This window comes from Gadus chalcogrammus, chromosome 12 (genome assembly GCF_026213295.1).
Source record: "Gadus chalcogrammus isolate NIFS_2021 chromosome 12, NIFS_Gcha_1.0, whole genome shotgun sequence".
Lineage (NCBI taxonomy): Eukaryota > Metazoa > Chordata > Actinopteri > Gadiformes > Gadidae > Gadus > Gadus chalcogrammus.
In genome coordinates, this window is record NC_079423.1 from 19,873,422 (window position 1) to 19,890,487 (window position 17,066).

Here is a 17,066-nt window from a genome sequence, read left to right on the forward strand (position 1 = left end):
CCGACTATTTTTGGTCTGTTGATATCAAATTGATGGTGGCGATTCTAGTTGAGTTTAACAAGTCAAATGTGGGGCAGGGGAGCTCAACGACCGCGTCCCTCCGTATGTTTCTCGCATAACCCTGCAAGCTGCAATAAGAATTGCAATCCGCGCATAAGACGCCCATATGGTCGTAAAGTAGTCTGCCCCATGGTCATATTCTAGGACTGTTTAAAATCGAATTATTCCGCCTGTATCTTTCGGCATTGAAGCCTATTCATTTATTTATTTCAGCAGGTATTAAAATTGTATACCTGATTTCATACCTGATTTAAACAGCTGTTATTGAGAAATATCTGATTTAAAAAGTGTTATTGAGAGATTTGCACACATCGTCGGGCCAAGGTCCAAATCGAAGGTCTGCTTGATTGATGACTTGTATTTCTACTTTTCATGTATTTGCAATGCACTCGCTAAGCCTGTTGTTAAATTGTTGTTAGATTGTTCTAATAAAATATGGAAGAAATAACTTCCCTATAATGTCGAATTTGTCTTTTGAATTTTTTGACAATGCAGAGTTGGTGTTTCCATTGGACATAGGCTATTCTAATTAGCCTGACATCATATGACGAGTGTTGCGGATGGCACTTCAAAAGCGTTGCAGTAACATTAGGCTATTAGTTTATTTTTAAATCTTACTCATCGTCACTTCCGGGCGATGTGGGGATAAAAACAAACAAACAGCAGCCTCGAGGTATTATTCTTTACAATGAACATGTCGCATGAAACGCTTGCTTAGGCAAACAAGGTGGAGATGTTTCTCTGCATTCTTGAGGAGGAAGACGTGCAGAGGGAGATTGATGGAGCAGTGAGGAACGGTTTAATGCGTCGCGTTCAACTTTTCCATTGTTTTTATTGAGCAGGCTACACTGTGTCACGCTGCTATGATGTCACGATGTTTACGTAGCTGCCGCGATCGACATCCGGCCTACCATAAAGGGTACTGTCGGCGGTGGAAACGCGACCTCAGAACTGAGCTGGGCTATACCGCTCCCTCCCTACCGGACTGAGGCGAACCTGAATCGTGCAGTGGAAACGCGGCATAAGTACAAGGAAATATGTTTGAAAGGTACTGCCATTCATTTTCTGCTGATGCTCTGAATGCCACTGTGAAAGCATATCCCACGCCTGACAAGGCAAAGCTCAAGACGGAACTGTCTCTGATCTATGAGAATCCTGAATTCAAGGCTTGTTGTGGTGCACTGGCACTGTACCAGGTTATCATGAGCTACAACCTCCAGGAGACATTCTCTGAGACCACCCGCAGCGCTACCATTGGGCCAACCCATTTTAGGTCCGGGCCCGCCCATTTTGACCCAGGCCTATAGTGAGTAGTGAGTGATTTTCATTCTAGCTGTTCATCCAATAAGCAGCCTGAGGAAAGCATTGAGCAAAAAGTTCTCAGCCAATCAGCGGCTTCTACCCCATATGTGGACTACCTGCCCACAGGCTGCAATACACACGTTGATTCTACTGGGCAAATCATACCTGTACAGCCAAACTCTGACCTACAGAAATTCAATTATGGAATGACATACTGGACAAGCAGATGATGGAGCTGAACATTTGTTTCAAGCCCGACACATACGGCATATGAGAGCCGCTGCTGCCTGCTTGCCACAGTCTGACACCTTTGGTGACAAGGCTCTCATCCGGCCCGCCTACGCACACTTTTCCATTCCGGTGGAAGACGCAGAACACACTGTGTTTGTGCAGCAGCTTAAAAGAAAGGCAAAGGCCAACAAGAGCATGAACGAGAAAAAATAAACACTTGTAGAAGTGCTCGACGCATGCCCCCGTGATATTTTCCCCAACATGAACAGCCTCCTCACATTGCCCATGACGACAAGTACTGTGCAGAGACTCTTTTCAGCTGTCAATCGAATAAAAACAGGCACCAGGGCAACAATGTTGACAGATAGACTGAACTCGTCCCTGCTTTCATTTGAAAGGGAATTGACATTCACTGGAATTTCAAGAAATTCTTGCTGTGTTCAGCAAGAAGCCCCGCTGCCTCCTGCTGTCAGCCCCAAGTCCCACAAGCAAGTTTGAATTTAATTGTGTGCATTTGTGATTATTTATCAGTTATCTCGGAATGTTATGCTGTTGTTTATATTGTTAGATATGTTATTAGGGGTCCAAGCCAACAGGTTGGATCCCTATTGTTTTTGTAAGGATTGTTCCTATACTTACCTCCCTAAAAGTGGGACCACAGCCCAAACCGTAAATGGTGCACACACCCCAAATGCATGACTAGATCCAGGTACGTGAGGTGACCGCAGACCACAAAATCCAGACCTGCCGGTCACTAGGTGGCGCTATACCTAGGACAACGTGTTTGGGGCTATAACTCCCACACCGAACCTCCCACAGTCAAAAACGTTATACCCACAGATGCACTGGAGTCTGCTGCATCTTTTTGTGTCAATATTTTTTTTTCGCAAAATCGCGAAAACCGCTAAACTGCCTTTTCGCTACTCCTCCCACATTTCTCGCCCGATCGACACCAAACTTTGCACACGACATCTTCCAACGCACAAATTCAAACACTTTTTTGATCCGACCTTCGACGACGAAACGGTAGCGTTTTGAATATTGGTTTATTAGCTAAATTAGACGTGGAAAATCAAAAATCCAAAGAAATCCAAAATTAGACATCGGATCGAGTCCAGATTTTACACCGATGTTGGTGCTAACCTTAATGTCGTTCTGAAAATTTCGCCATAAGGGGGCGCAATAAACGAGGAAATTGTATATCTTCTACAAAATTTCGCCATTAGGGGCCGCCATAAACGAGGGAATTGTACATCTCCTAACTGGCCAAAGGAATGTTCTGAAAACGCGTTTGGGGATATAACTCCCACACCGAACCTCTCACAGTGAAAACCTTTATATCCACAGGTTCACGGTAGCGTTTTGAATACATGCTTTGCGTTGTGCCGGCGAAATGCACATTTCTTGGACCCCTGCATAACTGCTTGCAGTTCTAGTTCATTTAATTATTCTTAAGAAATAAGCTACAGGAGAAATATTTTTTGGGTATACTCATCATGCCTTCAGTGTGTCTTGAACAACCACACATAAAAGGTTGCACATATTATATTGATATTTCATCGTATGTCTAAATGCATACTTGACTGTAGACAGATTTGAGTGAAGTAAGGCCGCTGTATTAGATATGACAAATTTTCTTTTTGTGATCATTCTGATCGTGCATTCGCCCGGTTGATAAACAAATAATCCCCCTATAGCGACTGCGGCCCACTTTATTTTTTTATTTTTTTTTTAAATCATTAATTAATTAAAAAAACGGTTAACAATGTACACGGAAAAAAAGGGGTTGTGTAACCGTTTAAGGTACGGCCACACCAACCGCGTTACTCGCGTTTGGGGGCGTCGAAAATCGGCATTTTTGCATAGCGAACCATTGGTATAGGCGCGTAGACGCGTTACACACGTTGAAGCGTCGCGATAGGGGCGTAAAGGTACGGCCACACCAACCGCGTTACTCGCGTTTGGGGCGTCGAAAATCGGCTTTTTGGCATAGGGAACCATTGGTATAGACCAACATGGTCTCACAGGAATCCGTGAAATGACTACGGTCGTCACGGAAACACGCCGAGTGTGAACCACGGAATAACAGTGTCATTTACTTGCATTGGAGCAAATTCCGTGGGCCACATCACGGACAATTTAAGTGATTCCGTCAGACCACCGCGGATTTGAGTTAAGCCCTTGCTGTGGTCAAATGTGGCACACACAGATTGAAACGGGAGCACACACACAGATTGAAACGGGAATCTGTGTGTGTGCCACGGAATATCATTGTCATTTACTTGCATTGGAGCAACTTCCGTGGACACAACAAGGACAATTTAAGTGTTTCAGTGAGACCACCCCGGGTTTTGAGTTAAGCTCCCGTGGTCGACTCGCTCGTTGAAACGGGGATCCGTGTGTGAGCCACGGAACATCAGCGTCATTAACTTGCATTGGAGCGAATTCCGTGGCCACATCACGGAAATCGGCGTGTTTCCGTGATGTGTCCACGGATTTTGAGTTAAGCGTCCGACCGTAGTCATTTCATGGATTCCTGTGAGACCAGGTTGGTATAGACGCGTAGACGCGTTACACACGTTGAAGCGTTGCGTTAAGGTACGGCCACACCAACCGCGTTACTCGCGTTAGGGGCGTTGAAATCGGCATTTTTGCATAGGGAACCATTGGTATAGGCGCGTAGACGCGTTACACGCGTTGAAGCGTTGCGTTAGGGGCGTTAGACGCGGCAGACGCACGTAATTACGCACGTAAACGCAGTAACGCGCCCAAGTTCGGAGTTCAAAAAATTTAACTTTCAACGCTCCAACGCGTGACGCTTAGCCGCGATAGCCAATCAGCGTGGAGCTTGACCCGACGTCACTGGCAGAGAGTAGTGACGCTTGCACAGAAGCATACGGCCGACATCTTTCTTTATTCTGGCTGGAAATAGTAACATAGTTACGCCATAAAATGTGTTTATGGAAAAAAAAATAGCGAGAAATGTGCATTTTACTTTCATAATGTTCGCTCTGTGAATGTGAAGGATGTTTGGTTTGATAGTTATGACGAAGAGGGAACGCTCCATTCACTTGCATGGACAGCGTCTCTGGTTGCTAAGCAACCTCAACGTCTTGGTGGACTATATCTATGCTGATCAACACTACGAATGCTGGAAACACACCAGACACACCATGTGAAGTTATTTAACCCGATTATTGTTATTTATATCCAAGATTATTTAATCTAACCCGATCTAAGCTCTATCATGCACCCAAACACGGCGGCGTTTGGGTTTCCTACCTCGGACTCCTAAATCCAGCGCAGCAGCAGGCGCGTTAGGCGCGTTGAACCATTTTTGTGACACACAATGATCAAGCGTCAAGTTGGGCTTACGTGCGCATCCAATATTTTTTAACGATCCTTCGACGCCATGGACCTATTGGTCGACGCAACGGAGACGGCAAGGGCTGTGATTGGTCGTCTAACAAAATAATTTCCTGAATCACTTCTCCGGTTTGACTTTGCACCTTAATTACTTTGTACATTGTTTACTTTGCACCTTAAGAACCAATAAAACACTGAATAAGATTTGAAAAGCTTCGGAAGTTTATTTACAACACTGCTTACATGGTTTGTAGTCAACATATAAGATAGATGGGGTGGCGAATTGCATTGCGTATCCGACATCCCTACGGAGAGCTGCTGAGCGGATTACGGAGTCGGGTTTTACATTCCGCATCGCAAAACAAGCCTTTACATTCGCCATATTAACACTATGTACACCACATTTACGAACCGCGGTACACCTCTAGTTACTATGGCGCCCAAACCGCCAGTATGGACGCAAGAAGATTCAGGTTTATTTTTTTACTTTTAGAATACCTTCTAAAAGTGTCTGGGTTAAGGGCTGCCGTTTACACTACTTCAGTTTACTGATGAGAAACATTGTTTATTTGCTGTGTAACAATGCCATTACTGAGGAAGATGATGCTGTTATAATATTAATAACCTTTATTTGTATAGCTCTTTTCAGAACAGGATTACAAAGTGCTTCAAATAACAGAATAAAACATAATTAAAAGAAGTGACACACAAAAAACGAGAGTACAAGAAGTACTAACAAAAACACCATGAAGTAGAGCAAAAGGAAGGGAGCAATGTGTTAAAATAATAAAACTACTATAAGACAGCTTTTGCAAAAAGAAATGGTTTTGAGAAGAGACTTAAGATGATACTGATTCCACTTGTCAGAGATTCTCAGGCAGGGAGCCCCACAACTGAGGGGCCCGTACAGCAAAAGCCCGGTCACCTTTAGTTACAAGCCATGATTTGGGAACAACCAGGAGACCCCTGCCCGAGGATCTCAGGCTCATAGGGGACCAATAGGTCTGAAATATAACTCGGAGCCAGACCATGCAGAGCTTTAAAAGTTATCAGTAAAATCTTAAAATCAACTCTAAAAACTACAGGCAACCAGTGAAGAGAGGCAAGGATGGGAGTAATATGGTCTCGTCTCCTAGAATTAGTTAAAAACCTAGCGGCAGCATTTTATACCAGCTGGAGGTGCGACGTGGCTCTCTGACTCAGCCCAGAGTATAGTGAGTTACAATCATCTAAACGTGAGTAAATAAAAGCATGGATAACCTTTTTAAGGTCTGTACGAGATACCAAGGACCTGATTTTAGTTATGTTGGTGTACATCCATGGAAGCCCCAGCATAATATGAAGGCTACGTTTTTAACTCATAGCTAGAATTTGGTTTTACTGAAGTTTAGAACTGCATTTGCAGTTTAATAATACTACCACTTATACATCCGTTCATGTCTGCAGGGTTAGCCTACTCATACTTCTACAAACCACTAATAGCTAGTATATATAAAGACTTCATATTTCTTTGCTGTATAGTAATTGTGATATAACTGATAACAATTATGGTAATGGTATTATTCTGATAAACATGAAACTCCTTTATGGCTGCAGGCTTAGAATACTACTGCATACTCTGTATACACTGAATAGATTCAGCATGCTTGCATATGTATGGCTATTTAAGCGTGTACGTGAGGTAGATAATGCTGCTGAAATAGTGATGGAACATTGACCAGAAATGTAGGGGTAGAAAGGGTTAGAAAGAATGAGGGTGAAGGTGATGGAGAGTGAGGGGGAGAGAGGGTATAGATGAAATGAGGGTGAGAGAGGGAGAGTGAGGGCGAGAGAATGAGAGTGTGAGTGAGAGAGAGGGCGAGAGAGAGGGCCGTCTACCTTCCTCGTGCTCCTCTTCCTCAGCGAGTGAGGACCCCTGAGCTCTGTTGGTGCGGTCCGCCTCTCGCTGCAAACTGACCACCTCGAACACAGCATCGCCCAGAGAGCCAGCCTCCAGTCTCTGACACACACACACACACACACACACACACACACACACACACACACACACACACACACACACACACACACACACACACACACACACACACACACACACACACACACACACACACACTTCCTGGGATTGTGTTTCAATAAACAGCATTGATCCAAAGGCTCAAGACACTTCCCTGGCAGGCAGTGGACTTAATAGATTTTACTGGAGATCTGGATAGAACAGTCTAATAGTATGCTTAAGCCTAATGACTTTATGATACTATTACAGTCTTAGTTTGTTGAAGCCTATATCAGTTTTGTTACTATTACAGTCTTATAGTATGTCAAAGTCTATAAATGTTATGATACTCTTAGTATTGTAGTATCTTTCAGCCTAAAGACTTTATGATACCATTAAAGTCTTACAGTTTGTTTAAGCCTATAGACTTTTGTTAATATTACAGTCTTATAGTCTGTTAAGTCTAAAGAAAATATTTATCTCTCTTTTAGTCAGTTAAAAGTCTATAGACGTTACTCTATTAAAGTGTTTTAGTTTGTTAAGATTTAAGCATATAGTCTTTAAGATATTATTATAGTTTGATAAATAAGCTGGTTCCACTGAAAAGGAGGAGAAGGGATAATCATCACCACTAGTGATGGGTCGGTCGCGAACAATTCGGTCAGAACGAACAAATCCCGAAGGTGAACGACGAGAACCGATTCACAAAACAAGAGAAATTATTCTTTTTTCTTTTCTTTTTAAACAAATAACAAAAATATGGTCAAGTAAATAACATATACAAATGAACAGAGCTTCGTCTCCCCACAACCTTATATTGATTGAGTCTAAAACGTTCTCATCGATTCAGCCAATGAGAGTACTACAGCAGGTAGCAATCGCGTTGCCATGGCCCTTGGGTGCACAAATGATAAGGCACCTTATCATTTTACTGGACACAAGTAAACTAACGATCGCTGTAGGCTTCAATATCATGCAAGCACTTTATGTTTTCTTTTTATTATGTTCTACATCACAATTGTGTGCTTTCAGAAAAGTATTGTTTTTTACCTACCATTACGATTGGCCTAGTGGGGAATTCGCACAAAGGTGCTGCTGCTGCTTGCTTAAGCGCTTCACTGCTTATTAGCGCTACTTGGAAGACGCCATTTAATTCTCAATGGACCAGATTATGTATTAAGGATATTCCTGAAAAAAATGCACGCATCTGCTTTATATATATGCTTAATATTTACACTTAACCTGGGTAATTTCGCCAGAACATTAGCTACATGCATGTTGATTAACATTTATTCCATAATTTCTGATTCCCTGGCAAATGACGTAACAGACCATCTGACTTACCGAACTAATCAAACGAACGAATCAAACAAACAAGTTGTGATAGTGAACGGAACTGAAAGAACTGAATCCTAGAAAAGAATCGTTTTGCCCATCCCTAACCACCACACTAACTCCACAATGCATTATAGAGGAGGAGGAGGAGGAGGAGGGGTGGGGGTTAGAGGAGAAGGAGGGGTGGGGGGGGGTAGAAGAGGAGGAGCTCAACTATATAATACAGGAAGAAAAGTGTGTTAAAATATCCACATTCACGCATGGACCAACTTCTGGCTAGCTGAAACATTGGCCGAACTCTGAATGTAAATAGATAATAGGTGTGTTCTATGATTCAGAAACCTTTCTGAAGGTACCGCACCTCCTATACAGAAACAACTACAACCAAACAGAGCAGCATCTGCATTATGTTTCTAAAACATGGGGGGGGGGAAATGTCGAGATACCGCAGGATTCATGTATTCATGTATTCAGGATTCATGTATTCATCCATTCATGTATGAATACATGAATGGATGAATTAAGAGAGCTCCAACCTGCTGCAGTTTTAGGTAGAAGGTCTCGCTGTAGCTCTTGCGGCTGAAGTACCAGAAGCGTTCGTTGGCGGGGTAGACCCGGACCAGGACCTCCAGCAGGAAGCGGACTGGCTCCTGGACCTCCGTCACTACCAGGTCCACCGCCACCGTCATGTACATCTGCTTGTCTGGGACACGCGCGCACACCCACCCCCCCACATTATATATATATATATATATATTAGGGCTGTAACGATACACAAATTCACGATTCGGTTTGTATCACGATTTTTGACGCACGGTTCGATACATCCCACGATTCTTTTACATTTAAAAAGCATTTTATTTAAACAACACTCAAATACCAATTATCTTAATGTAACATTTAATAACAAATAATTTGGAACACTGAACAGATTTGAACCGAAAGAATACTATTAAAGTATAGCTAAATTAATAAAGAAATAACCAAAGATTGCAGTTGGAGGATGCTTTTTGCTGGTAGGCATAATAGGGCCCCTTTAACTGTTTGGTTGGTTTATTCAAATATCCTTATTAGCGCTTCTTATTAGGCTATGTAGCTTAAATAATGACATAATCAGGCCGTATAGAATGCAACATGTTTAATAGCCTAACTTTCAATCGATGAGGAAAAACATGAACGTCGCAATAACGAGGCATAGTGTTACGAGTAGCATATGTGTATGCGCGAGAATGGCAGTGTGCGTATGCGTGTGTGAGTGACGTCAGCGAGTGAGTGGACGAGCGAGGAGAGCGAGCGGTAGCGCGTGTGTCTAGTGAAGAAGCGAACGAGTCTGGTAGAATAAAGTACCCATCCTGTCAATAATCGGTGGCCGCTTCATTCCGACCTATAAGCAGACAAACTGCCAGTCAAATCACACAAAACAATAGAGACAGGATCACACAGGCAATTTTTTTCGCGCTTGGCCCACTCTGGATAAATGTCGTTCATATCGCATATGAGGACTTCGACGGCTGTGGAGAAATGCAATCCTCCGTAGCCACGGAGAGCTGTGATCACAGAGAGGGCATCTCGTCACATATTTACGGCATCGATAGGAGGGGGTGCTGTCAGCAGACTATTATTTAGACAAATTATTAGCAAATTTAAATCGGACAATTTGACCGAAGAGTTAGAAAGGGCATATCGCGCTTCTGCCTTCTCACACCGCGAGACAGGTTCGTGGCTTTGAGTATCGCGATTTTCGGTTTGATACGCGGATCGTTACAGCCCTAATATATATATACATATATATATACACATATATACATATATATACCTATATATATATACATATACCTATATATACCTATATATACATATACATACATATACCTATATATACCTATATATACATATACATACATATATATATATACCTATATATACCTACCTATACATATATATACCTACCTATACAGGTATATACATATACATACATATATATATATACCTATATATACCTACCTATACCTATATACAGGTATATACCTCTACAGGTATATACAGGTATATACCTCTACAGGTATATACAGGTATATACCTCTACAGGTATATACAGGTATATACCTCTACAGGTATATACAGGTATATACCTATACCTCTACAGGTATATACCTATACCTATACAGGTATATACCTATACAGGTATATACCTATACCTCTACCTATATATATATACCTCTACCTATATATATATACCTCTACAGGTATATATATACCTCTACAGGTATATATATACCTCTACAGGTATATATATACCTATATATATACCTATACCTATACAGGTATATATATATATATACACCTATACCTATACAGGTATATATATATATATACACCTATACCTATATAGGTATATATATACCTATATATATATATACCTATATATACCTATACCTATATAGGTATATACCTATACCTATACCTATACCTATATCTATATACCTATACCTATATACCTATACCTATATAGGTATATACCTATACCTATATAGGTATATACCTATATAGGTATATACCTATACCTATATAGGTATATACCTATACCTATATAGGTATATACCTATACCTATATATACCTATATAGGTATATACCTATACCTATATAGGTATATACCTATACCTATATACCTATATATATATACATACATACATACATACATACATACATACATACATACATACATACATACATACATACATACATACATACATACATACATACATACATACATATATATATATATATATATATATGTATACACACACACACTCACACACACGCACATAACATGCACCCATATAGAGAAGACACAATGCACACACACAGCATAAGCACATCACAGATACAAAATATTACACAAAAGTGAAGGTTTAAGAATGACTTAGCACGTGTGTGCGTGCGTGAATAAGTTTGTCTGTCCACACTGGCTAAATCTCTAGGAATGATTGTAATGTTAATATATCCAAGCACTAGATTGTGCATTCATCACTCCCTCTCATCTACCGATCACAACTCATTAAAAAATAAATATACAAATTTGCCAAGGAACAAATGTATCCTTAGAATACTCGTATAATACCTTCTTTACATCATTACTAGTTAATCCAACACACATTTGTATAAAGTAGCATTGCACCTCGAGGAAGCTCGATTCCTCTATACAATTGAAAATTGTAATGTGAAATAGCATTTGTATCGCCACGGAAGACAGTTCGCACCACCATGTCAACCTCCTGAAGTCTTAATTTTGTGTATTCCTTTAGTTGACTTACATCTTTAAAAATAACAATGTCTTGTAGCCTGCTGTAAAACTTAATAACAAGAACTGAGAATGTGCCGACTCTCACAGCGAAATCAAATGAATGAGTTTTTTGCGGAATGATCCTGTTGCACAAAATATATACAAAGAAGGAAAAATACTATAAAAATATATATGTTAATCCATATGAATAATACCTAACCTGTATAACACTTGGTTATAGAATAACATAAATTACGAATCATAGCTTGCTTATGCTTCAAGAGACCATAATTATCTTTTCCATTACATGAAACGGGAATGCGGGAAAGTAGGAGGGCTTTTCTCTCGTTCTCACATTTCAAATTCATATTAGACTTTAAAATATTACATTACAGCCCTAATGTAGTGTTTTATGAGAACACCTAGGAAAAGCTCACCTTTAGCTGTATCTTCGTTGAGCAGCTGGAAGGCGGCCATGTTGGGGTTCCAGGTTCCCGTGATGAGGTAGGCCTTCCCATCCGAGCTCTTCCCCATTGACTCCTGAGGTCAAACACAAACATATCATGACTTCCGACTACCTTCTTGTGATTGTGATGCACAACATGTCCTGAAGGGTCCACAGGAAAACACATATCCCAGTTCCAACGTTTTGTATGCGTATTGAAATAATAGGCAAGGTGTATAACACCTTTAACACTGAAGCAAGAAAGCTATTTCTGCCAGTGTTGAAGATTCATCATGACTTAAGTAATAATAAAAAATACATATTTGGCATCTTTCAGGACGCTAAAGGTCACCTTGTATATTATATGTCATTATAAAAATCTCTGTGTGTCGAGGGTTCTGCTCAGTGCTCACCATGTCCAGCAGATGCATGTCACTGTTCCGGACCTTCTGTCCTGGAGACAGCAGCATCCCGAAGCATCTGCAGATAGACACAGGAGACCAGAGACAGGAATAAGCCTTATAACACTAATGTACAAACCATGAACCATCCATACTATTTAGCTGACACTTTTTTTCCAACGCAACTTGTTTTTTAGAGACATACTGATGTCACAACAGTCACAAGTGTCACATACAGTTACATCTGTTATCTGTTATCAGTGTCATCACAAAAGTAAATGTTCAATATATAGAGTGACTTCAACAGTCTGATATGTACAGTGATGTCACCAGTTCATAATTGTACATTGGATACAGTGATCTCACAATAGTCGCATATATATATTTATTACACGCCTCTTCTCAATGCCGTGGAACGCTCCGTTCACTTGCCTGGGCCCTTCACAACTTCCGGCGGTGAATTATATTTGATAATTCACCACTGTCAAGGAAAGTGGATTTTTTGCCGTCCTTCGTATCACTCCGCAAGTAGTCCGGTAACTTAACAACCCCAGCGTACTCAGTTGCTAGATGACGTCAACTTCTTTGGCGGACTATTTCTCAGCTGATCAACACTATGAATACTGGTAACAAATAAATTGTAAAAAGACAAACCATGTGAATTTTTTTTTTCGTTTTGGCAAGTAGCCGTGTAATAAGCAGGATAATGTATAGAATGTCGCTGGTCTTAACACACGGGCACACCCACATAGTGCGCGCGCACGGAACCACACACACACAAAACATTTCTATGGTCAAAATCAAAACAAACTAGAACTGCAAGCAGTTATGCAGGGGTCCAAGCGATGTGCATTTCGCCGGCACAACGCGACAAGAAATGTGCATTTCGCCGGCACAACGCGAAGCATGTGTTCAAAACGCTACCCTGAACCTGTGGATACAAAGGTTTTGACTGTGAGAGGTTCGGTGTGGGAGTTATATCCCCAAACGCGTTTTGAGAACATTCCTTTGGCCAGTTAGGAGATGAACAATTCCCTCGTTTATGGCGGCCCCTAATGGCAAAATTTTGTAGAAGATGTACAATTTCCTCGTTTATTGCGCCCCCTAATGGCGAGATTTTCCGAAATTTCTCTCGAACGACATTAAGGTTGGCACCAACATGTGTGTAAAATTTGGACTCGATCCGATGTCTAATTTGGGATTTTTTGGGATTTTTGATTTTCCACGTCTAATTTAGCTAATAAACCAATATTCAAAACGCTACCGTTTCGTCGTCGAAGGTCGGATCAAAAAACTGTCCGACGATTACTTTGCGTGTGCGTCTGAAGATGTCGTGTGCAAAGTTTGGTGTCGATTGGTCAAGAAATGTGGGAAAAGTAGGGAAAAAGCAGTTTAGCGGTTTTCGCGATTTTGTGAAAATAATTCATGGACGCAAATGGGCGTGGCCTATGCCAAAAGATGCAGCAGACTCCAGTGAATCTGTGTGTCGAACGTTTTGGACTGTGGGAGGTTCGGTGTGGGAGTTATAGCCCCAAACGCGTATTCCTTGGTATAGCGCCACCTAGTGGCCGGCATGTCTGGATTTTGTCGTCTGCCGTCACCTCACGGACCTGGATCTAGTCATGTAATTGGCGTGTGTGCACCATTTACGGTTTGGGCTGTAGTACCACTTTTAGGGTGCTGGAATAACTAGAACTGCAAGCAGTTATGCAGGGGTCCAAGAAATGTGCATTTCGCCGGCACAACGCGAAGCATGTGTTCAAAACGCTACCGTGAACCTGTGGATATGAAGGTTTTGACTGTGGGAGGTTCGATGTGGGAGATATATCCCCAAACGGGTGTTCAGAACATTCCTTTGGCCAGTTAGGAGATGAACAATTCCCTCGTTTATGGCGGCCCCTAATGGCGAAATTTTGTAGAAGATATACAGTTTCCTCGTTTATTGCGCCCCCTAATGGCGGGATTTTCCGAAATTTTTATCGAACGTCATTAAGGTTAGCACCAACATGTGTGTAAAATTTGGACTTGATCCGATGTCTAATTTTGGATTTCTTTGGATTTCTGATTTTTCACGTCTAATTTAGCTAATAAACAAATATTCAAAACGATACCGTTTCGTCGTCGAAGGTCGGATCAAAAAGCTGTCAACGATTTCTTTGCACGTGCGTCTGAAGATGTCGTGTGCAAAGTTTGGTGTCGATTGGTCAAGAAATGTGGGAGGAGTAGGGAAAAAGCAGTTTTGCGGTTTTCGCGATTTTGCGGAAAATGGCCCATTTGGACGCAAATGGGCGTGGCCTATGCCAAAAGACGCAGCAGACTCCAGTGCATCTGTGGGTATAACGTTTTGGACTGTGGGAGGTTCGGTGTGGGAGTTATAGCCCCAAACAAGTTTTCCTAGGTATAGCGCCACCTAGTGACCGGCATGTCTGGATTTTGTCGTCTGCGTAGTCCGAACAGATCTGGATCTAGTCATGTAATTGGCGTGTGTGCACCATTTACGGTTTGGGCTGTGGTACCACTTTTAGGGGGGTAAGTATAAGAAAAATCCTTACAAAAACAATAGGGTTCCAACCTGTTGGCTTGGACCCCTAATAAGAAAAATCCTTACAAAAACAATAGGGTTCCAACCTGTTGGCTTGGACCCCTAACTACAGTGACAGCGGCAACACTTATCCCGCCTCTTGCGAACTTACACCCTAGGCCAGGGGTTTTCAAAGTGTGAGAAAAAATTCAGCTATTTTAATTATTTTACACATTTTAAACATCTCTGATCATCATTTTAAAACATTTGAAAAAAAATTTAAACATTTTAAACATATTTCTGAAACATTACAACATCTTTGTGCGTTTTTAAACACATTTCTTAACACAATTTAACAACTTTATCCAAGCATGTTTTAGCTTAACCTTTTTTAAATACATTTGAAGATCTTAATCTGTGTAAACTGCCAGTCGAATCAGATCTGCCTTTTCAGTTCAGAGATTCGACTATTCGCCGGAGTTTGTTTACCGGCGTTGCTATGGTGACCTAAATTATTATAAGCAACTGAAAACGATGCCGGTCTGAAACTAAAACTGTGGTTCTGAAAAAAGTATAAATGCTATCAAAATTCCGTTTTGATAGTATTGAAGGTACAAGTGTCGAGATTTGTTTAATGGTTTGAACGATGGTAAACTGTTGAAAAAGGAATCAGTTACGATGTCTAGAAGTAGGTGTATCAGAATAGGCTGACGTCTTCAATGAAAACAGCTGAAAACGAAGCGGTATGAAACTAAAACTGTGATTCTGAATACATTTTAAATGATATCGAAATTCTGTTTAGATATTATTGAAGATACAACTGTGTAGATTTGTTAAATGGTTTGCACGAAGATAAACGGTTGAAAATGTATTTAGTTATGTTACTTCTACAGTTGAAGTACGACTGATGATTTGAATCATCGACTTTCAGGGTTTTTTTCGGGTTTATTTTTTTCTCACGTCGCGCCCCCCCTGAAGAACTCTGGCGCGCCCCACAGTTTGAAAACCACTGTCCTAGGCCGTATTCCGCCCCTTCTCGGGCAAGCACACCCCACTAAACCCCCCGTAGATTCTACTGATGTCTTCAAGTTCAAATTCAAGTGTTTTCATTTGTCACATACAATAAATTGAAGTGAAATGTTAAAGGGTCAATGCTCCACACTGTGCTAAAATAAATAAAAATAAAATAAATTAGTTAATTTATTTAGATAAAATAAAAAATGTAAATAAAATCAAATTTAAAAATAAGGTGTTGAATTAAAAAATTGAATTCAAGTGTCTCACTGCCTGTGGATAAAAACTTCTCTTAAGTTTCTCAGTCCTTGAGTTAAGGCTTCGTAGGCGTCTACCCGACGGCAGCAGGGTGAAGAGGCTGGCATTGGGGTGTGTGTCATCCCTCCTGATGTTTTTTGCCCTCGACTCCACCCTCTTGTGGTAGATGTCCTTCACGTTGGGTAGGGACGCTCTGATAGTCCGCTCAGCTGAGCGCACCACCCTCTGTAGGTGGGCCTGGTCTTGAGCGGTACAGCTTCCGTACCAGACGGAGATGCATCCTGTGAGGACGCTCTCCACGGCTGAGGAGTAGAAGGTCTTCAGGATGGAAGGGGAGACCTTGAATTTCCTCAGCCTCCGGAGGAAGTACAGTCGCTGCCTAGATGACTTTGTCACATTGTGTGTGGAGGGTCCAGGTTAGGTCTTCAGTGATGTGCACACCCAGGTACTTAAAACTAGGAACCCTCTCCACAGGCTCCCCGTTGATGATGAGGGGGGTGAACCCGCTGTCCTGCTTCCGCCGGAAGTCCACCACCATTTCCTTTGTCTTTTTTATATTTAGGGCCAAATTGTTGGACTGACACCACAGTGCCAGGTCTGCCACTTGGTTCCGGTAGGGCTGCTCGTTGTTATCAGAGATAAGACCCAGCACCACAGTGTCGTCTGCAAATTTAATGATGGAGGTTGAACTTCCGGAGGCTGTGCAGTCATAAGTGTAGATGTTGTACAGCAGCGGGCTCAGAACACGACCCTGGGGGGAACCGATGTTGAGGGTCAGCGGCCCAGAGGTTACACCACCCTCCACTTTCACCACCTGGGGGCGGTCAGTAAGGAAGCTGAGCACCCAGTTGCA

The 17,066-nt window shown here is 41.6% G+C and overlaps 1 protein-coding gene across 5 annotated transcripts in view; it reads right to left on the minus strand.

The window, feature by feature from the left end:
* Positions 1-17,066, minus strand: part of rabgap1l (RAB GTPase activating protein 1-like) — a 193,174-nt gene that overhangs the window by 99,610 nt on the left and 76,498 nt on the right. For all 5 annotated transcript variants that reach the window (XR_008897155.1, XR_008897154.1, XM_056604526.1 and 2 more), the window contains exons 8-11: positions 12,433-12,499; positions 12,012-12,114; positions 8,827-8,993; positions 6,838-6,958 (exon numbers count right to left, since the gene is read on the minus strand). Coding sequence is in view for 3 of the 5 variants with exons in the window: in XM_056604526.1 (XP_056460501.1) it covers positions 6,838-6,958; positions 8,827-8,993; positions 12,012-12,114; positions 12,433-12,499 (458 nt within the window). In the remaining 2 variants the exon portion in view is untranslated. The remainder of the gene's footprint in view (positions 1-6,837; positions 6,959-8,826; positions 8,994-12,011; positions 12,115-12,432; positions 12,500-17,066) is intronic.